This window comes from Tupaia chinensis, unplaced genomic scaffold (genome assembly GCF_000334495.1).
Source record: "Tupaia chinensis unplaced genomic scaffold, TupChi_1.0 Scaffold000048_1, whole genome shotgun sequence".
Lineage (NCBI taxonomy): Eukaryota > Metazoa > Chordata > Mammalia > Scandentia > Tupaiidae > Tupaia > Tupaia belangeri.
In genome coordinates, this window is record NW_006159506.1 from 8,918,035 (window position 1) to 8,941,988 (window position 23,954).

The 23,954-nt window shown below is 41.3% G+C and overlaps 1 protein-coding gene across 1 annotated transcript in view; it reads right to left on the reverse strand.

The window, feature by feature from the left end:
* The window catches only part of CDYL (chromodomain Y like), a 198,895-nt gene that overhangs the window by 132,566 nt on the left and 42,375 nt on the right, over positions 1-23,954 (reverse strand). The window contains exon 2 of the mRNA XM_027774997.1: positions 9,609-9,637. Within this exon, the coding sequence (XP_027630798.1) occupies positions 9,609-9,637 (29 nt within the window). The remainder of the gene's footprint in view (positions 1-9,608; positions 9,638-23,954) is intronic.

Below are 23,954 nucleotides of genomic sequence, written 5' to 3' on the forward strand. Positions count from 1 at the left end.
TTAAGCCACCAGGTCCGGGACATGAACCGCGGTCGACTACGTGGGAGTCCAGCAACATAGCCATTACGCTAACTGCTGGTTCCCAAATTTTTTTTTTTTTTTTTGAGAGGCTTTTGCTATAGGGCACGTGCGCTTGTCGGAAAGACAGAGAGAGACAGAAACAGAAAGCGAGAAATCACCCTCCACGGGGGATGGCCATGCTGCAATCCCTTCTCCTCCATTCTCTTCTCAGGATCTTGGGCGTGCACGCATGCGCGTCCGGCGTTGAGTTTAAGTCACCCGTCCGGGACCTGAACCGTTGTCAGCTATGTGAGAGTCCAGCAACATAGCCATTACGCTAACCGCTGGTCCCTTAACCTACATTTTTCACAGGTTTCAATACCAAGATGCAGCTCCTTCCATTATAAAGTGGTGCTTTAATCATTTGGTTAGGGGTTTGTTTTTTTGGACAGGGTCTTGCTGTTGTGATCTTGCCTCAGCCTCCCAGGGTAGACAGGTGTGCACCAATATGCCCAACTTTTGAACCGAGAACTAAACCCAGGCCTTCCGCACGGGCCTAGCTCGCAGAGCACAGCATCTTAAAAGCATGTGCCAATGTGACTGGGTGCATAAACACGTGCTGATTTTAAGAGGGAGATTCTGAGAGGCCCCGCCAAGTTCAAACATGTTGGACAGCTCTTATTTTCTACCTTTTATGAGCCAGACACCTGTCCTCCCTGGGAGGCTGAGGCAAGGGGATTACAACCGTGCTGACCCTGTCAAAAACAAAAACAAAAACAAAACCTGGAGAGCATAAAGCAACATTTTATGTGAGAAGGAGTTGCCAGGAGATATGAAGAGAAAGAGAGAAAGCGAGAAGACACCCCTGCGCCCTGCCTCCCATGAGGAATGGCCTCGCCATAACCCGTTCTCTTCCTTTCTCCCTCCTTCGGGAATTTTAGGCACGCAGGCCCAGTGTGTTTTTCAAGCCGCCTGGCCCAGCACTCCAACTACACAGCTGGCCACATGGAATCCAGCTGTTTTAAGCACCACACAACCTGCTGGACCAGTCAAGTATTAATATTATTAACAAAATAGGGGCCAGCAGGCGGTTAAGGCGCTGGACAATCGCACATGGCTGACCACGGTTTGAGTCCCGGACCTGGTGGCTTGCTTTCTCACTTTCTCTTTCTCATTAAATTAAAATGAATGAGGGGCCAGCAGTTAGTGTAATGGCTATGTCGCTGGACTCCCATGTAGTCGACCATGGTTCAAGTCCCAGACCTGGTGGCTTAAACTCACACTGGGCGTGTGTGCGTGCTTGCCCAAGATCCTGAGAGGAGAATGGAGGAGAAGGGATTGCAGCGTGGCCATCCCTCCTGGAGGGTGATTTCTCACTTTCTGTCTCTCTGTCTCTGTCTGTCTGTCTGGAGAGCACACGTACCCTATTGCAAAAAAACTCTTAAAAAAATTAAAATGAATGAATAAGATTAAATAAATAAAAATGTTATTAACAAAGTAAAAAAGGTAAGCTTCAAATATTCTAAACATACAATGACCTTCTATCCCTTGTTTGCATGACCTTCCTATAAAGAGCAGGCCAAAAGATGTCCTATTGAGCCTCGTGGAGAAGCCTCAAGGCCACCAACAGGAAAAAAAGTAATTCTGTCTTCTATACAAAGGAGGGAGGAAGATATCTCATACTCAGTATGTTCTAAAAACCAAATGAAGACACAACCATCAGGCAGCCCCAATAGACACATGATTAAAATTACCCTTTGCTAATACTCCCTAGGGAGAATTCCACTTCTGGTAAATAATTTTTTTAAAAAGCAAATAAAGTAAATAAATATAAATAAATAAAAATAAAAGAATGAATAAATTAAATGAATAATTCTTAAAAAAAATGCTTGGCTTTTCACTGAAATGAACTTTCAGGGTAGCTATTCATTGTGACTCTGAACAGAAGGCTGGGCACCCTTCTTCCCTGTCTGACCATTTATGCACGGATCAGAAAGGGAATACTCTCACCACTGTAAGAGGAGGCATGTATCCGCCTCAAGGCACTAGCAGCGTCTTTCAGATTCACTGACTGGTTGATTGAGAGGTGATATCCTAGGTAATTCTGACTTTTTATTTTTTGGTCAAAGGGTATATGTACTTAAGAAAGAGAGAGAGCGAGGAAGAAAGCGCCCCCAATGGGATACGGTCACACTATAATCCCTCCTCCATTTCTCCATCTTGCTGGGGTTTGTTGGGGCCCACATTCACACATACCTAGCATGATTTTCAAGCCATCAGGGCTGGGATTTGAACTGCTTGGTAGATCACAGGGCCAGCCCAAGTAATTTTTACAAAAGGAAAGTATATATTATGAAAAAACTACACATGGGATTTTATAAAAATATCCATTTTCTTGTACCAAAATAAATTAATACTTTAGCCTTATTTTTTCATGAACTTTCTGAATTCCTCTCATATTGTAGGTAATTCTGGCTACTTTTAAAAAGTTTTCAAAAACTGGGGCCAGTAGATGGCATAATGGTTACATCACTAGACTCCCACATAGTGGATGGTGGTTCAAGTCCTGAACCCAGTGGCTTAAAACTCACGGTGGGCACACGTGCGTGAATGTCCAATGTGCCAAAAGAAGGGAGGACAAGGGATTGTGGCGTGGCCAGCTTCCCAGAGAGTGATTTCTCATTTTCTGTCTCTTTGTGTCTTTCCGGGAAGCACATGCGCCCTATAGTCCTCTCTCTCTTAAAAAAAAAAAAAAAAAAGCTTTCAAGGGACCAGCAGGTGGCATGGTGGTTAAGGCTCTGGACACTCCCACATGGCTGACCAGACCAGGTAGCTTGCTTTCTCACTTCCCGTCTCTCTCTCTGCCAAATAAATGAATGATTAAATAAAATAAATTAAAATAAATAATTATTTTTTTAAAAAAGCCTTCAAAAACCTTACAATTCCTGTTAAAAAAAAAAGCACTGAAGAACTGATTTACTGTACTGGAGCTTTGTCATAATTTTGTTCATTTATTCATTCATTCAACAAACAATGTCAGACACTACAACCTCTACACTACACACTATTCTAGACCTTGGGATATAATAAAAGATGCACCCCTCACCCCAATAAAATAAAATTCTTGCCTTACTGTGCTCACATTTTTTCTGGAGAAAGTCTACCTGATTCCATAGAACAGGCAACTACTGGTTAAATTACATTTACTAAATTCAACATTTATAAGGAAAAAAATAAATAAGTAACAGAATTTTTCACTTTCAACAGTGATCAATAAGTAGACTTCCTACAGCCTACACAAACCCTCAGACAAGCTCTGGAAGACCGTTCTCCTAACCAACCTTAAAGCAATGTGACAGGTAAAATCAACTAGAGAACTCCTGTCTTTGACTCCTGACTCAATATTCCGAGAGAGCTGGGGGCTTCCAGCATTTCTCAACCTTCGCTGTTGAGCCCTATCCTGACTGTAAGGAATATGGCTGCTTGCTATTTTATTTTAAAATACAGAAGAAGTTGTTAATGTCTAAGGGGCGTTTTTTGGGTCTGCTCTAAAGCACAATTTTTAAGTGTGAAATTTAAAAAAAAATCACTACACTGACGGATCTTGAGAAAATTGAAGTTTAAAAGCAGAACTTGATGTACACAATGAGCTAAATGAAGTGCCTACACAAATTCTACTTTAATTCACAGAACCTTCAGTTCATGACAAGAGGAACAATGGAAAGATTGTTACCTTGGATTTTACACCTGTGATCAGCACTGAACAGTCACCCTGAGTTTCGGGTGTCAGGTTAAGAATACAGAAATGATCTGAGACCTAGACCCTGCTATCACAAGATGCTTAGACAAGAGATAAATGGAATCGAAAAGCAATAAATCTCATTTCAGCAGACAGATATACGGTACCAGTTGATAGAAAAACAGGTCCACTAGACAGGGCACAGGGGGCCTAGAGCAGGTGGGTGGACTGTGACACTGGAGGGAAAATGGTAGATGATGAAGCAACAGGGGCCTAATACCTCAAGTGCAGCAGTTTTCAAAGATGTACTGAATCTAAATCTCTAAGACAGGAACCAGAAATCTGCAACTACCTTCGCACAGCAGTGACACACAACGGCTCAAGAACCATAAGTAATATTCCTGGGCAGTCTACACTGGGTTTTCAGCAGGCGAAACACATGACTGTAGTGGGGTCTACCTATCACACGGCATGGTTGTATAAACGTGGGGCACTCTTTGATAGGATAAAGCATGTACCCACTAACTCTCATGTATGAGACACATGGAAAACAATGACAGTTTGTCATACATTGAATAAAATCCACACTATTTGATTTTACTGCTTTGATTACCTTTATTTTACCATAAGTCATCTTTGTAGCAATTAACTATAATATTAAAAGAGACTTAATAGGCACAGCATTTCCATTTCTCAAGGAAGTGCATGATGAATGGGCAATGTGCACGTCTCTGATCATTTGTCATGCACTGTGGGGACCGTAGTCCTGTCAGAGGATCCATGAAAACCAGAAGGCATGTGAGCAAATAATAAAATCCACATCAAAAGTTTTCTTTAACACGGTGCCCAAAGACAGTTCCTCACCAAGTCCAGTTATAGAGTTCACATTTACACAATTACTGCACTGACGGTCCTTTCCAAAGCATGACTTCATTTAGATCAGATGGCTGCCCGAGTGCCAGCAGGTGGTGTGGTGGCTAAGGCTCTGGACTACCACATGGCTGACCACTGTTCGAGTCCTGGACCTAGCGGCTTTAAAAATCAGGCCAGGCATGTATGTATGTGTGCCCAAAACCCTGAGAGGAAAATGGAGGAGAGGGACTGCAGTGCGGCCATCCCCTGGGGGGTGATTTATCACTTCCCATTCCCTCTCACTGTCTCTGTCTCTGGCAGCTGCACATGCTCTGTGGCAAAAATTTAAATAAATAAATAAACAAGTGAACAGACTGCCCTCATTAATTGTGTTCATTTCCCCCTCCACTACATGACCTACTGCATATATAAAAGGGGACACAATATCTGTTAGACATTGGCTTTTTCAGTTGTGGAAGGACTTCACAGGCAGTGAGGGGTGCCAGTTTTCAAATGGAAAATCACTTTCCATTAGTGATGCAATTCCTTTCGTTCAATTCATGGAGAAAGGGGTCAGCAAAGGATGATGTGTACACCCAACCCACCCAAACCCAGGATCTGGCCTGATCTGCAAGGAAAGAATGGTTTGCACGGTTTCCAGTGATTGGCAAAAGATCACAAGAGGAGTAATAGTTTGTAAATTACAAGCATTATAAGAAATTCCCTTTTTGGTGTCCATAAAGTTTTATTGGCACAGTCACAGCACTGGTTTACATACTGTCTATAGTTACTTTCTGGTTACAACAGAAGAGTTGAGCAGGTGCAACAAATACTTCTGGTCCAGGGAGCATAAAGTATTTACTATCTGGCCATTTAAAGGAAGGTTTGCTGGATCCTGCCTTAAAAGGTTAACTACGTGATGTTATTATAAGGGTAAAAGTTGTAGAATATTATTTCTTAAAATGACTGATACAAATACAGATTTTCACTAATACACTGTAATAGAGAGCAATTTAATGTTAAAAATGCATCCGCTTGGCGATGTGCATTCTCTCTTTTACAGCTCACTGGTTTAGCCTTCAGGAAGCCATCTTGAAAATCAATTCAAGTATCAAAAACATGATTTTATTTTTTTATTTATTATTTTTTTTTTGGTGTGAACTCTAAATTTGGGTTGCATCTTGTTCAAAATTGGCTGGAGGGTCCAGGCAGTGGGGGAATGGTAACACAACAAGACACACATGGGAAAGGCCCTGGGTTCACAGCCTGGGACCTCCCTGAGCAGTATAGGCACATGCATACACGCCCATGACTACGGCTGGCTGAGGCTGGGGGACCATCATGGCACGAGGACTCTACAGAAGATCCATCCTGCTCTTGCTTCTTCTGCTGGCCCCCTCTTTTGAGAAAATGATGAATAAAAATTTTAAAATTCAGCTAGAAAATTTTATCAAGACTCTGAAAAGTCAGTTTGGGAGCCAACCCAAGATGTGGTGGTTGAGGCAGCTGGATCCCACATTAGCTGGTTGAGCAGATTCAAGTTCCACACCAGATGACCTGAGAAACACACCAGGTACATGTGCGTGCACGCCCCAAATACTGAAAAGAGGGCGAAATGAGGGGCAGAACAGATTGTGGTGTGACCATTCCCCAGAGGGAGTGCTTTCTTACTCTTCTCCCTCTGGCAAGCTCAAGAGAAGGTTGGGGAGGTGGGGAGTAGGGGGAGAAGTGGGAGAAAGAGGAGGAGAAAGGAGAAGAAAGAAGAGTAAAAGGAGGAAAAGAAAGAGGAGGAAGTAGGAGAGGTAAATGAAGGAGGAGGAGAAAAGTCAATTGTGAAGCTTTTGGCAAACCACAATTTATGAAATCAAGGCTTGTGAGTAAACACACAGTGAAATTAACTCCTATGAAATCAAGCCACAGACTGTAAAAATGGAATATTCAGACCTTAAAAATGCATTGTAATTTTGAAATTCAGTAAATGCGCTTTGCAATATATCGACTTGTGGAAAGAATCATTGTATAAAGGTTTGGAAGTTTTGAAGTAACTTTTCTTAAGATTTTTAATTGACCTAATAGTGCACGTTTAGGGGTTACAGGAGGACTACTCAATACAGATATGACATGTAATATAATCAAATCAAAGCAATACATACACCCATCATTTTGAACATGTATCATTAGTTTGTGTTGTGAACATGTGAGAGCCTTCCTTCTAGGTTATTTTGAACCGCACATGATTGTTATCAACTACAATGGTTACTCTACTGTATTTTAGTACCCCAGGACTCATTCCTCTTATCTAACTGCATTACCCTATGTGTCAACCAAGTTCTCTTTACCCTCCCCTTACCTCTCCCCTTTTCAGATTCTAGTATCTTTCATTCTACTCTCCACTGTTCTGAGATCCAAAGCAACAGAAATCAGAATACCAGAGATTTCTACACTCTCATGTTCCCTGTAGCATGATTCACAACAGCCAAGATACAGAATCAACCTAAGTGTCCACCAACAAATCAGTAGACAAAGAAAATGAAGTATATATATAAACACCAAAATATTCAGCCATTAAAAAAGGATGAAATTCTGTCATTTACGGCAACATCGATAAGCCTAGAGGAAATTAGGCTAGGTAAAATAAGCCAGGCAAATGAAAAGACAAATACTTTATGTTCTCACTCACTTGCAGAAGCTAAAAGGTTCCATTCCTAACTAGATAAAAACTTAAAATTTCACAGCATCTACATTTAACAAGACATTCAAAAGAATGAGACAACACATTTCGCTGCTTTGTGCCATACAATTTTGATCAAAGGTGTTTTGAATAAAACAAAAAGTTCTTATAAAAATATGTAAGCTGGAATACGTATCTCAACTTAAATAGACTGAAAACATTCTCCCTTCAGCATTAGCTGTTCCAAACTATTAGCTACCTTAATACCACATATTTTTTCTATAGAAAAATATGATAGTGATTAAAAATTTAAAAAAAAGAAAACTCAAAATCTGATCATCTCAGACATACAAACTAAAAAAGCAACTTTAAAAAAGTGCAGAGGGGCCGGCAGGTGGTGTAGTGGTTAAGGTGGCTGGACTCCCACTCACATGGCTGACTATAGTTCAAGTCCCAGACCTGGCAGCTTGCTCACTCTCTCTCTCTCTCTCTCTCTCTCTGGTCAACTTAAAAAATAAAATAAAATAAAGACAATGAATAAAATAAGTGCACAATTTTATGAAAATTTGGAAACAAAACTATAGTGGGGGTGGGAGAATTCTCCAGAATGACATCAGTAACACAAACTATTATAGCCAAACTTTACAGAATTTTAAAAATGAAAAATTTGTCTATAACACAAATTACTAAAGACAATTAAAATTTTAAAATAAGGAAAAAATAGCAATACTTGAGAGAAGAAAATCTAATTTCTAGAAATATCACACTGAAACAGCCAAATGTCCAATTTTCAACAACCGAAAAATCATATAATCTAAAGACACAAGAAAGTAGTTTATCCAGAAGAACAAAATAAACTTACAGAAGCCAGGTGTGAAGCAGCCTAGACATTGGGTTTACTAGACAAAAGAACATAGAACAATTGTCTTAAATATAGCCAAAAAATTAAAGGAATCAGGAAAACTTATCTGTAAAATACATTAAAAAACAATTTAAAATGTATTAGAGGGATTCGACAACAGATCTGAACAAATATAAAACTAAAATCTACAAACTTAAAGGGAGGACAGTTAAAATTATTGAGCCTGAAGCAGAAAATGAAGGAAAGTGAACAGCGTCTAAGACTAGTGAGATACCATCAAACAAACAAACAAATGATGAGAATCCTAAAAGGAGAACAGAAAGAGGTAGTGAGATTATTTGAAGAAACACCGGACGAAACACCCACATTTGAGTTAAGGCATGAATTTACAACAAATTTAAGATAGTTAATGAGTTCCAAGAAGAATAAACTCAGAAAGTCCCATGCATTGGGTCAGCCCTGTAGGGCAGAGATGGAGTGTTGTGCTTTGGGTGTTATGTACATGGCTGACCACAATTCAAATGCTGCCCAGTGGTTTGAAAAACACACCAGGAACATGTGTGTGTGCCAAAAATCTTGATAGGATGAATAAATGCGTCTCCACTGGGGGATGCCTTATTCCTCCCCAGTCCTGGCAAGTACACATGCCCTGTGGAAGGAAGGGAGAGAGAGATTAAGGAAGAGGGAGGGAGGAAGGAAAAGACTTACACCAATATACATTATAGTGAAGGAAAAGACTTACACCAATATACACTATAGTCAAACTATCAGAGCAAAAGAGACAATGTGAATCCCAAAAACAGCAAGAGATGTGACTAGACGTGTACAAGAAATCTCTCATACCTCTACGAAATCATGGAGACCAGAAAATGACAGGATGATGTGTTTATTTATTTTATTTATTTATCTATTTTATCTGTCTATTAAAGGTTTTTGCCATGCCACAATTTCCTCTCCTCCACTCCTCCTGGGGTTCGAGGCATGCATGTATGTACACATGCCTGGTGTGATTTTCAAGCATCCATGTCCAAGACTCGAACTATGGTCAGCCATTCTCCAATACAAACTAAATATTATATTAGATCTCTCAACAAGTCTCAGATTGAAATCTTTTTTTTTTTTTTTTTTAATCCCACAGTGCCTTAACCTCTATGCCCACCTGCTGGCCCCTGGATGACATCGAGTGCTGAAATAGGAAACTGTCAACTGATAATTCCATATTCAACTTTCAGCAAAGTGGGAGAAAGTAAGACATCCACGGGTAGGTGATAGCTGAAAAGAGTTTACTGGCATGAGATCGGCAAGAAATGCTAGAGACGGTCCTTCAAGTACACTCATGCTAGACAACAACTTGAAGCTGACAAAGAACGCTCTCTGATAGTGGCAAACACATGCGCAAATATAAAAGCCAGCTGTATTGGTCAGAGTTCTCTGGAGAAATTGAACAAAACACACAGATACGTAAAAGAAGGGATTTATCTTACACCACAGGTACAGAAGTCCCGCGACGACTCTCAGGGAGATGGTGCAGTTCCTATCCAAGGCCTGAAGGGGGCCCTGGGAAAGCTCCGAGGCAGGGAACGGATGCAGTTCCAGTCCCGGGCCTGAACGGAGCCCTTGGAAGGCCACAGGGCCAAGGGCCCTCAAACACCTGTGAGGTACCAGTTCAGAGCCCAAAGAAGAAAGAACTTGGCATCCCACTGGCTGGAAAGAAACAGAGGCCAGGAGGCAACAGGAACAAAGTAAAGGCCAAGTGGAGAGACAGGGAAGGGTAGGCAGAAAGTCAAGGGGACCACCAGCACATTACGGAAGGAAGGAAGAGTACAGAGCGGAAACAGAACTCCACTTCCTCTCTTTGTCCCGCCCACACTCTCAGCGTGCACGGTGATTGGGCGGTGCTCACCCACATCGAAGGCGGGCCTTCCTCTCTCTGCTCAGGGACTCAAATGCCAATCATACCTGGCAACACTCTCACAGATAGACTTAGTCACTCTTGACACCCAAGATTTCCACTGCGCCAGTGTTACTGTTATTCTGGAGGCTGTAAACCTACTTATTTTGTACATGGTTTAAGAGAGAGATAAAAGATAAATTCATGTTATTGGGCACATAATGTATAAAAATGTCATTTGTGGCAACATAAGGAGGGGTCAGTAGAGCTGCATTGAGAGAGACATTTGTGTGCTATTAAAGTTAAGTTGGTGTCAAGTAAAAGGACACTGTTAAGAAATTTAAGATGATAACAGAATCCCTGGTATAACAAAAAAGAAAATAGCCAAAAGAATACATAGAAGGAGAGGCCAGTAGATGGCGTGGTGGTTCAGATGCTGGACTCCTACATGGCCAATCGTAATTTGATCCTAGGACCCAGTGGCTTGAAAATCTTGTTGAGCATGTGTGTGTGTATGATCAAAAAGCCAAAGGGTGTATCGAAGAGAAGAAAATGTATGGTCATCACCCCCCTGGGGGGAAAGGGTGATTTCTCACTTTTCCTCTAGTGAAGCACATGCCCTATGTCAAAAACCTAAAAACATGTATATATGTATGTGTGTGTGTATCACACACACACACACACAGACACCCACAAAGGGAAATGAAAAGGAAATCCAAACAATTTACCCCCCATCCACACAAAACAAAACAAAACCAATTCATCAAAGACAGCAATTGAAGAAAGGACGGTAAGACAAAACAAATAGCAAAATGGAAGTGTGTCTTTATCAGTAATTCTTGGCACAAACAAACTCAGCTCATTCATGGGAACCTCAGGACATAAACTTGGGATCTTCTCATGTGGCTTCAGCACTATGGAGCACTGCATTAACCACTGTAGCTTGCCAAGTAATTACCGGAAACAGAAGTTAAACTTTTATGACAAAAGGCAGAAACTGACAGATTTGATTCAAACAAACAAACAAACAAACAAACAAAAAAACATGATCTATGACAAGCAGGTAGTGTGGTGATTAAGGTGCTGGACTCCTACCATGACCAACTGTGGTTCAATCCTTGGATCCAGCTGCTTGAAAATCACGCTGGACAAGTATACACACATGTCCAAAGTCCTGAATGACTGAGGCATAGCCATCCCATCTGACTTTATTTTACTCTCCCTCTCTCTCTCATGTGTACACATACCCTATGGTAAAAAACCTTAAAAAAGCAAAAAGAAACTAAAAAAAATACATGTTCTAACTTATGTGTACAATAGAGTCACTTTAGATTCAAAAACACAGGAAGGGTGAAAGTGAAAAGGCGAAAAAGTTATTTTGTGTAAATAACCAAATGAGTTGGAGTGGGACCTAGCAGGTTGCATATTGGTTAAAGCATAGGACTACCACATGGCTGACTATGGTTTGAGTCCTGTACCTGACAACCTGAAACTGATGCTGGGCACATGTGCATGCATGCCCAGAATCCCAGGAGGAGAGTGGAAAAGTGATTATGGGATGGTCATCCCCCTGGCCGGTGATTTCTCAATTTCTCTCTCACTGTCTCTACCTATCTTGGCAAGTGTACATGCCCTGTGGCAAAAACTTGAAAAGCAAAAAAAGAGTTGGGGTGACTATATTAATATCAGACAAAACAGACTTTAAGTCGAAAACAATTACAAGAGACAAAGGCCTATTGCTCAAGAAGATATAACAATTATATGAGACCAGCAGTTAGCGTAATGGCTATGTTGCTGGACTCCCATGTAGTCGACCATGGTTTGAGTCCCAGACCTGGTGGTTTAAATTCATGCCAGGCACATGTGCGTGCGTCCCCAAGAATGGAGGAGAAGGGACTGCGGCGTGGCCATCCCCCCTGGGGTGTAATTTCTCACTTTCTGTCTCTCTCTGTCTGTCTGGCAAGCGCACACGTCCTATAGCAAAAACCTCTCCAAAAAAAAAAAACAGTAAAGAAGGAAGATTCCAAATCAATAATCTAACTTCACACGTTGAAGAACGAGAAAGAAAGTAAACTAAACTGCGAAAAAGTGGCAGAAGAATGGAAATCATAAAGACAAGAGTGGAGAAAAATAAAATAGAGACTAGGAAAACAGAGGAAGTCAATGAAACTAAGAACTTGTTCTTTGAAAAGCTCAATAAAAATGAACAAATCTTTAGCTGTACTGATAAAAATAAAAAGAGAAAAGACATAAAGAACTAAAATCGGAAATGAAAAGTGGAGACATTACTGCCAACATGACCCAAATGGAAACAATCTGAACTATTAAACAACTGCTAGTCAGTGAATTGGAACATATAGATAAAATGGACAAATCTTTGGAAACACAAATTCCCTACAGTCAAAATGAAACAGAAAACCTTCTGTAACAGAAACTGAATCAATACCTTCCAACAAAGAAATGCCAAAGACCAGGTGACTTCACTGCTGAACTCAACCAAACATTTAAAGTAGCTGCACTGTACTTTCAGACTCTTCGGAAATACAGAAGAAACACTTTCTAACTCATTCTACAAGGTCTGTACTACTCTCTTATTTTTTTAAAGAATTATTTTTATTTAATTTTATTTATTTGTTCATTTATTTTAATTTGACCAGAGAGAGACACAGAAAGAGAGAGAGAAAGAGAGAAAGTGAGAAAGAAACACACGAGGTTCAGGACTTGAACCGTGGTCAGCCACTTGGGAGTCCAGTGCCTTTAACCGCCACACCACCTGCTGGCCCCCGGTCTGTACTATTCTGATACCAAAGCCAGAGAAAGATGTCACAAGAAAAGAAAATTACATACTAATATACCTTATGGACATATATGCAAAATTCCCCAACAAAACAGTAGACGTGGTTCTTATCTTTTCTTTTTTTTGTTTGTTTATAAATAAAATGCATATGGCTGTACATGAGAGAGAGAGAGAGATAGAAAGAGATACACCCTCCACAGGACCCAGTCATGACGCTATCCCCTTCCTCCAGTTCTCCACCTTGCTAGGATCATGGGCACACATGCGTACACCTGGAATGTTTCAGAATGACTCTGCCAGCCAGGGATTTGAACGGTTGTCAGTATGTGGCTTCCAGCTCCACGGTAGAGACTGGGCCTAGAGTTGATTCTTAATAGTCATAGTAGTTACATTTTCTCGAGTTGGCATCAACGCTAAATTAATTAATATTAAACCACTGCTGATGCATGCGTGTATTTACCACATATCTCCCACAGATAAGATATTAAAAATTTTAGAAAACAAGTGATCCTAGTAAATATTATTTATTTTACGACACAGGAAACAAAGCTCAGAGTGTTAAGGGACTTGTCTGAGGCATCCCATCAACAGATTCTAGAGTTCAAAGTCAAATCCCAGCTACTAGCCCCAAGGTCGAAATTTCTCACACTTTTGTTTCCATCCTCTGACAACTTTTTTTGAGACAGGATAAAAGGCAGTGTGGTGCTCGGTTCAACCTCAGCTAAGAACAGGTCAGGTGACACATTGTTCTCCCCACTCTAGACACACTCATGAACGACCAAGAATGCTCTGCAATATTCCTTTTGGGGTGACAATTACACGATAGCAGGGAGGTAAATTTGAAAACATGAAATTTGTGAGTGATGAAGTCTGACGACTACTAAACCAAATCCAAACGGATATTAAAAGGATTATACACCTTGACCGAACAACATTTATCCTAGGAATAAAGTGGAAGATGACTTGGGACCAATAGATGGTGTAATGGTTATGTTGCTGGACTCCCAGGCAGCTAACTGAGGTTGGAGTTCTGGGCTAGGCATGTATGCTTCCATATGCAAAATCCCCCCAAGAGAAGAATGCAGGAGAAGAAATAGGAGCATGGCTCTCCTGTCGCCACCCCACACCCCGAGGGGGGATTCTCACTTTCTGTCTATCCGATGCGCGCACATACCTTATGGCAAAAATCTCTTTAAAAAAAGAAATGGAAGACTGAAGTTAAGGAACAAGACAAGTCTACTTTCACCATTATTTTTCAACATTGTAGAAGTTACCAACAGAGCAATTAGGTAAGTAAAAGAAAAGGCACCCAACTTGGAAAAAAAGTCAAACTATCACTAATTATTTCTTCACAGATGACAAGATCCTATATACAGAAAATCCCCAAAAATCCAGAGCAAAACTACTAGAGCTAATTAACAAATCCAGCCAAACTGCAGGATCTGAAATGAACACGGTAAAAATCGGTGTACTTTTCTATGCAAGCAATGAATAATAACCAAAGTGACTGGCCAATTCAATGCAATCCCTACCAAAATTCTAACAGCCCTTTTGGGCAGAAATGGAAAAACTAATCATCAAATGTATATGGAGCTGCAAAGGGTCCCAGAGAAACCAAACCATCTTGAAGAAGAACAACAACAAAGTTGGAAGACTTATTCTTAAGTTTCAAAACTTACTATAAAGCTAAAATAAAAAAGAGAATGTGGTACTGGCATAAGGGTAGACATACAGATCACTGGAATAGAATTTAGACTCCAGATATAAAACTATGCATATATCTATATCTATCTCTCTCTATATAAATATGTATCTGTACGTGTGTGTGTGTGTGTGTGTGTGTGTGTGTATATATAAAATTCATTTTTAACAAGAGTGCCGAAATTCACCCCATAGGGGAAAGAATAGACTCCAGAACAAATGGTGCCAGGACAACTGGTTCTAAGTACAATGATGAGGTTGGACCCTATATCACATACAAATTTCAACTCAGAATGGTTCAATGATCCACAACGGATCATGGCACAGTGGTGAAATGCAACACGTGAAGGTTCTAGGTTGGTATCTGGAGAGGTCTTGGAATGTGCCAGGCACACATGTGCCATCATCCAGGGCTGGCTGAGGCTGGGAGTAGAAGGTAACATCAAGACCTTGATGGGAAAGTCAGTCTCTCTCTCTCTTCTTTCTCTCCCCTCTCCGTCTTTCTCTCTCACTGTGAAAAAAATAATACCTGGGAACCAGCAGTTAGCGTAATGGCTATGTCGCTGGACTCCCACGTAGTCGACCGCGGTTCGCGTTCTGGACCCGGTGGCTTAAAACTCACGCCGGGCACGTGTGCGTGTGTGCCCAAGATCCCGAGAGGAGAATGGAGGAGAAGGGACTGCGGCATGACCATCCTCCCTGGGCGGGTGAGTTCTCGCTTTCTGTCTCTATGTCTCTCTCTGTCTGTCTGGCGAGCGCACGCGCCCTGTAGCGAAAAATCTCTCCAAAAAAGGAAAAAAATAATACCTAATAGGTTTTTTATTTTATTTTAAGTTACAAGAAATGTTTTGAAAAGCAGTAATTATATCATAGAGAACTGGAACAATATCTAATTAAATAAAGAAAAAAGAGTTCCATGATCTTATAAGAGCTGAAATCATAAAACGTTTAGAAAACATAGGGGTAAACCTTGATGGCACTGGATTTCATAACAGATTGCTAGCTCTGACAACACATGCATGAAAAGAAAAAGAGGTAAAATGAACAAACAGGAGGCAAATTGCACGGTTGAGCCAGAGATTTGAGTCTCAATGCTGGTGGCTCGGAAAACACTCCAGGTACATGAGTACGTGTCCCAAATTCCAACAGGATGGAGAAATGAAGGAGAAAGGATCGTGGCACGGCCACACCCCTCGGGGGCTGCTTTCTTCCTCTCTGTCTCTCTCTGGCAGGCATACACACCCTCTGGCAAATTAAATAAATAAATGTGAAACACAAACTGATCTAAAGAAAAAAATTAACAGCACGAGTGAAAATATATTACTGCAACCACAACCAAGAACTAAAATTTAGGTTATAATATGGCTGTGATTACTTACTGCACGAAATGGATGTATCTAGTTTAATCTATATGGTCCCAAGGGAGTAAGCTTTAAATTTTGCAAACTTTAAGTTACATTTTTTTTAACTTTAAACACTTATTTATTTATTGGTCATGATTTGTCAAGATTCTTCCAAAGAGAATTAATGTGCGTATTGAGCATATTAAGCATTCTAACAGCAGAGACAGCATCCTAAAACGTGTGAAGGAAAATGATCAGAAAAAGGAAGAAGTCAAAGAGAAAGGTACCTGGGTCCAACTAAAGCACCAGCCTGCTCCACCCCGAGAAGCACACTTGGTGAGAACCAATGGAAAGGAGCCTGAGCTTCTGGAACCTATTCCCTGTGAATTCATGGCATGATGGGTGTTAAACTAATCTGTGGTCTATAAAAATGTTTGCCTTAATTGAGTTGAATTAAGTTCCCTCCCCAAAGCTAATTTTTATTGAGCTCGAATTCATTTTGTAATATCTCTAATTCAAATTTAGTATTCTTTCTTTCACCTGAAAGATGTTAGGTGGTTTGGTTTATACAACAAATAAAACTCAGTTGGTTAAAAAAAAAAAAAAGAAGTCCATAAAGGAGTAAGCTGTGCCCCCAAAATGGTAAAACCCCAGTGCATATGGTTATCATTCAACCAGAAAAAAAGGACAGAAGCCACCACTTCCTCGTAGACAGGAACATGGATGTCAGAATGGCTGGGCTGCAGCTCAAGTCTCACAAGTGAGTCTGGGCCTGGACTCTTCCCTACCTTTTGGTGGATGTGAAATCACATTGGTCATTCAGCTTGAGCAATGACTCTACTCTGGGAACTGCTTACCAAAGAAGCTCTAGACTCAATGACTTACAGAATACTCCTGTGCTTCTAGTAATTGACCATAAAGAAGGCATTCCCAAACCTCAAAACACAAGTGACAGTTACCATGAAACGTTAAAGCTAATGCACATGAATAACATCCATACTCACAAAAACTGCTACTCCCAAGAAAAAAAAAATACCCAAACACACACACGTGCACACACACATATACACACACAAAGCAAAGTTATATATAACATTTTTGATATCAAGGTATTAGGAGATTTAGATTTATGGACAATAGTCAAACTCCCACACTAATCTCTGTGGGGTTGGTCAGGGAAACATTCCCGGTTGTAGGGGCCTCCAAGAGCGAACACCTCTGTTAATATTCACAACAGCATGGAGATGGGCTTGGCTCCTGGGAAAAGAACACAAAACAAAACACTAAAAAAGGCCCTTGAGGCTCCGTCTACAGTCACCTAATAAAAGGATGCTATCCAAGTTAACAGGATTCTTACTGCCACGATTTTGATGTTAAAAGATGGGATGAGAGTGGCTTTCTTCCCTTCCCCATTTCACATTTTTACTATGCAATACAACTGTGCCTCCCTCCTGAAAAAAGAACATTGATCTGGTGATAAAAGCGCCCAGACAGAGCACGAACGGGAAAACAGGACACCAGTAAGAGAGCTCTTTACACAAGGAAGACAATTAAATTACAGCCCAAGGTCAATGAACTTTGTGGATCTAATGATCGCATCGCCAACCTTATATTGGAGAAGGAAAATTGTAACACCCCATTGCCAATACAATCGACTGAGGCCAACACTGCAGGCTAGTTCGGCTGTACACTGTATCTAAATTACCCAGCCTTCAAAGGCTTAAAAATTTCTCCCTTTCCTTTGATCGTTCTTTAAAAATTCTACCTGTATCAGTATCGTTTATACTACCCACCTCTTTTCTTCATTTTTCTACTTTAAAAACGTAGCATTGCCGGGGCCAGCAGATAGCGTGGTGGTTATGGCGGTGGATCCCATATGGCCGACTGTGCAGTTCGAGTCTGTACCTAGCAGCTTGAAAAACATGCCAGGCAAGTGTGCATGCATTCCCAAAATCCCAACAGGAAAATTGAGTAGAAGGGATTGTGGTGTGTCCATTTTCATTGGGGGAGAGGGTGACTTCTCACTTTCCCTCTGTCTCTGTATTTCTCTAGCAAGTGTGCACCCTATGGGGGGGGAAATTAATTGCCAGAGACTGTGCGCCTTTGCCGGAGAGAGAGGGACAAAGCATCCGTGGGGTGTGGCCATGCCACAATCCCTTCTCATTTCTCCATCTTGTCCATACATATCTGGCACGTGTCTTAAGCTGCTGAGGTGGGGATTCCAGTCATGGATGACCTTATGGAATCCAACTTCCTTAACCACTGGGCTATGGATCAGTTCTTTTATTTTACTATTATTACTTTTTTTTTAAGGGAGCTCTTTAAAAAAATAATAAACTGAAAGGTTTTTGCCATAGGGTGTTGTGCTCACTGAAGAGAGACAGTGAGAAGGAATGTGTGAAATCACACCCCCCAGACGGGATGGCCATGCCACAATTCCTTCTTCTCCACTCTCTTCCTAGATTTTGGGCATGCATGCACACAAGCCTGGCATGAATTTTAAGCTGGAGGTTCAAGACTCAAACCGTGGTCAGCCACATGGGAGTCTAGCACCTCCACCACACCACCAAGCTGGTCTTGGCCCTTCTATTTCAAATTTAATTAATAGTTAGCTACTATCAAACTTAAGGGCTAAGAAAAATCTAACTTTAGTAGTAGCCATAAGAAAGGAACTGCCAGGACCAACAGGTGGCGTAACGGTTACGTTGCTGGACTTCCACATGGCCAACTGTGGTTCCAGTCCAGAACCTGCAGGCTTAAAACTCAAATTTGGGGGAACCAGCAGTTAGCATAATGGCTATGTCACTGGACTCCCATGTGGTCGACTGTGTTTCGCGTCCCAAACCCGGTGGCTTAAAACTCACGCCGGGCGCATGTGCATGTGTGCCCAAGATCCCGAGAAGAGAATAGAGGAGAAGGGATGGCGGCGTGGCCATCCCCCCTGGGGGGTGATTTCTTGCTTTCTGTCTCTATGTCTCTCTCTGTCTGTCTGGCGAGCGCACGGGTCCTATAGCAAAAACCTCTCCAAAAAAACAAAATAAAACAAAACAAAACCTCAAATTTGGCATGTGTGTATGCATGTCCAAAATCCTGAGAGGAGAACAGAGAAGGGATTGTGTCAATGGTCATCCCCTCTCGGGGTGATTTCTCACCTTCTGGCTCTGGCGAAGTGCATGTGTCCTACAGCAAAAATATCTTTAAAAAAAAAAGAAAGAAAGAAACTGCCAATACTTAATAAACTATTTTAACATTAAAAAAAAAAAAACTTCCAAAATTTCTTTAAAGGGATGCTTTGTCTCAAGAAGTGGTTCTGCACAGATAAATTAATCTAATTCTGACTTAGCAAAAGAGCCCGAAACAGAGCCAAGCACATATATACAAAATTTCAAACTTTTGATAAATGAGGATGATGATTCATAAATAATACTAGAAATACTGGCTAATTCATCATAAAGATGCAACTCTGTACAAAATAAATTCCAGGCAGGTAAATTACACATTTAAAAGTTTAAAATGATGGGCTGGGAGCCAGCAGGTGGTATGGTGGTTAGGGGCTGAATTCTGACATGGGTGTCAATGGTTTGAGTCCCAGACCTGGAGACCTGAATATCACACTAGCCACATATGTGTGTGTACGTCCCCAAAATTCCAGGAGAAGATGGAGGAGAAAGAACTGTGGTGTGGTCATGCCACCTGGAGGGGGGGTGTGATTTCTCACTGTCTGTTTCTACCTCTCTCCAGTGGGCAGGAACTGGAGTATACCAGACAAGTGTGTGCCCATGGTCCAGGCTGCCTGAGGGGGATGGACTGGGATTCCAAGACTCTACTGGGAAGGTGTAGTATTGCTGTTTCTCTTTGTGTGTGTCTCTTTCACTCACAGATTAAACTTTTAAAAAGAAAGTTTATGGGGACCAGCAGGTGGCATGGTGGTTAGGGTGCTGGACACTCCCACATGGCCGACCACAGTTTAAGTCCCAGACCTGGTGGCTTACTGTCTCATTTTTCCTCTCTCTCACTCTCTCACTCTGGTCAAATTAAAATAAATGAATGAATAAATAAAAATTAAATAACTCTTAAATTAAACAAAGGAAAGAAAGTCAATGTGCAAAATTCTTTAAGAGAAAAACAAAGTTCTAGCTGAAATTACTGGTTACAGGCATCTTACTGTGATGTCCCATAAATAATATGTGGCAATGGTCATCCCCTCTGGGGGTGATTTCTCACCTTCTGGCTCTGGAGAAGTGCATGTTTCCTACAGCAAAAATATCTTTAAAAAAAAAAAAAAGAAAGTAAGAAACTGCCAATACTTAAATATACTATTTTAACATTAAAAAAAAAAAAAAAATCTTCCAAAATTTCTTTAAAGGGATGCTTTGTCTCAAGAAGTCCCATAAATACCATAAATAATATGGGGCATGCTCTTTCACAGGTTACGATTACAAAAGAAAATGTAATCAACAAAATAAATACCTACAGGATAAGGTAGGTGTTGAAACAATATTACAAGGAGGATATAAGAAACACATTTACAGGGCCAGCAGGTGGCATGGTGGTTGAGGGAGCTGGCCTCCCACACGGTTCAAGTCCCAGACCGGATGGCTTGCTTTCTCACTTTCCCTCTCTCCTTCTCACTCCATCCTTCTCTGGTCAAAATAAATAAATAAATGAAATAATTATTTTTTTAAAAAGAAGACATTTACTCCTTACATTTATAAAAGTATTTTAATGCCATGGGGAAATATTCATGATCTATAAAAAGCAGCACACAAATACATATTTATCAACCATATTACATATGAGTACATGTGAACTGGGTGTGTGCATGGAGGAAGAGATGGGAGAACATGAGACCACCTCAAACCTACACTACATGCCATCTATCCTGTCTCCACTGAACTATCCAGTTGTTGACTTATTAGTGTTCTCATTACAGTCATGAAGTAAGGATCATTTTTGCTCACTGAGAAATGAAGATATAGGTGCCTCTTCTGTAACGATATTTGCAAAGTACTTAAAACAATACCCAGCACACAAATAAAAATAAACCTCGGTAGTATTAAATTTCTCAGGGCTCTTCAGATTTTTGTCTTTTTAAAATGTAACATGCAACCCTTTTTACTATTTTACAAAATCCTAAATAAAACACTTCATATTAGCCTACGTACACAAAATCAGCCAAGAGAATTATGACCTAAAGGGACAAGGGTGAGATTTTTCTACAATCCCTTTTCCCCAGGCCTCCTGCTCTAAATCTTGGGCATCCACACAAGTACTCCAAGTGTCTTCAGGACAACCCTGGGATCCAAATCTGTGGTCAGCGTGTGACTTGCAGGACACCTGCATTACCACTGCATTGCCAGCAGCCGGGCCTATGAAATACTCCTTAAATAATGCTATATAAAAGTGAAATTAATCCTCCATCCATGGGGGAAGAATGGATGTTATGTTCACAAGCATGAAAACAATGTTAATTTCCTTGTCCGCTTCTGTCAGAGCTCCTGGGTGACAACATGCATTATCACTGATAAGTAGTATTTTGAAAGGGATCTTTTTCTCTCTCTGAGCAAGAAGTTTCCATAGTGGGCTTAAAATATTCAGTAAAGCATGTTGGAAACAGATGTACTGTCATCTAGGCTTTGTTATTTCACTTGTTGAGTACCGGCAAAGCAGACTGGGCATCATTGAAGGCCCTGGGGTTTCAGAATGGTGAATGAGCCCTGACTTGAACTTAAGTCACCAGCGACATTAGCCCCCAGCAAGAGAGTCAGCCTGACCGTTGAGGCTTTGAGACAGGCATTGACTTCTCCTCTCTAGCTAGGAAAGACCTAGGTGACATCTTGACCCAACAGATGGCTGTTTCGTCTACACTGGAACCTTCTGATTAGTGAAACCACTTTTGTTCAGTGATCTTAGCGAGACCTTCTGGAGAACTCTGCTGCAGCTTTCATGCCAGCACTGGCTGTTCCCCCTTGCACATTTGTTACAGAGAAGGCTTCTTTTCTTAAACCTCGTAAACCAAACTCTGATGGCAGCGGACTTGTCCTCTGTCGCTTCCTCGCCTCTCTCAGCTTTCATAGAATTGAAGAGAATTAGGGCATCGTTCTGAAACTTTATCCATTATCAGCAATAAGAATGTTTTGCCTTCTTACCGTATGTGTACGTGTTTACTGGAATAGCTTTTTAAATTATTATTATTTCCTTCAAGAACTTTTCCTTTGCTTTTTATTAAAATACACTTGGTAGGACCAGCAGACGGCGTAATGGTTATGGCGCTGGGCTCCCATGTAGTTGACCGCAGTTGAGTCCTGGACCTGGCCACTTAAAACTCACACTGTGTGCACGCGTGCCCAAGATCCTGGGAGGAGAATGGAGGAAAAGGATTGCAGTGAGGCCATCCCCCAGGGGGATGATTTCTCACTTTCAGTCTCTCTGTCTACTGCGAGCGCAATGCGCACCTATAGCAAAACAAAACAAAAAAATACTTGGCAATCATTTGCCACAGGAGGCCTAGTTTTCCACCTGTCTTGGCTCCCAACATGCTTTCTTCACTAAGCTTAATCATTTCTAGCTTTTGATTTATAGTGAAGAGCACGCAGCTTTTCGGTTCACGTGAACACTTAGAGGTCACTGCCTAACTAAAAATTTGCCTAACTAAAAACATTGCTGGGACCAGCAGTTGGCATAATGGCTATGTCGCTGGACTCCCACGTAGTCGACCGTGGTTGGAGTCCCAGATCCAGTGGCTTAAAACTCACGCCAGGCACGTGTGCATGTGTGCCCAAGATCCCAAGAGGAGAATGGAGGAGAAGGGATTGTGGTGTGGCCCTCCCCCCTGGGGGGTGATTTCTTGCTTTCTGTCTCTCTGTCTTTCTCTCTCTTTCTGGCAAGCACAGTCCCACATATGGTTACGTCCCTGGACTCCCACATGATCGACTGCAGTTCGAATACCGGACCCAGCAACTTGAAACTCATGCTGGGCATGTGTGTGTGTGTGTGTGTGTGTGTGTGTGTGTGTGTGTCCATAATCCCAAAAGCAGAATGGAGAAAGGACTGCAGCATGGCCATCACCCCTGGAAGGTGATTTCTCTGTCTCTTTTGCAAGTGCATGTGCCCTATAGCTAAAATCTTTCTTATAAAAAAAATATTGTGATGTTTCTGGAAATAGCAAGGCCAGCGGAGAGGGAGAAAGAAGGGAAAGGCCGGTCAGCGGAGCAGAGTACTCAGCTTTCGTCCATGTTGGTGTGGCTTGTGATGCTTCAGAACAATTACAAAAGTAACAAAGATCACTAGTCAGCTCGACACGGCAGATATGATTATGAAAAAGTTTGAATTATTGGGAAAATTTTCAAAATGGAACCCAGTGGCAGGAAGTGGGCACGTGCAACTGAAAAAAATGGTGCCAACAGAGTTGCTTGACACGGGGGTGCCGTGCCACGAACTTTCCATCTGTAAAAATGCACAACCCCCCCAAGTGGAATTAAGCAAAGGTCAATAAACAGGTAAGCCTGTATGGGCAACATGCTCTACATATACCAATACTTGTGTACAAAAACAAATGTCTACCGATCACCTCCGGATCTTGTTAAAATGCAGATTCTGATTCCATTAAGCCTGGGGTGGCACCCAAATTCTGCATTTCTTTATTATTATTATTATTAAATTGAACTTTATTTATTTAGTCATTCATTTATGTATTTTAATATTGACCAGAGAGGGACAGATAGAGAGCAAGAGAGAGAGAGAGAGAAGGAAAATGAGAAAGCAAACTGCCAGGTCTGGGACTTGAACCGTGGTCAGCAATGTGAGAGTCCAGTGTTCTTAACCACCATGCCCCTTGTCAGCCCCTCACTCCCTAATTCTGCATTTCTAATTAGCTTCCAGGAGATGCTGCTGACCCACAAACTGCCCTGAGGAGATTAAAGGTGTGACAAACCATCTGGAAGTTTCTGGAAGAGACTGTTAGGAGTAGTTACTGAAGGGGGAAGAGCATGGAAGACAACAGAGACAAGTGAGAGCTCAAGCAGAAGTCAGTTGTCTTTGGCATTCTTTGTAATGCCTCAATTTATTTTACAATGGTGTGGTTGAGCACTTGGTTTAT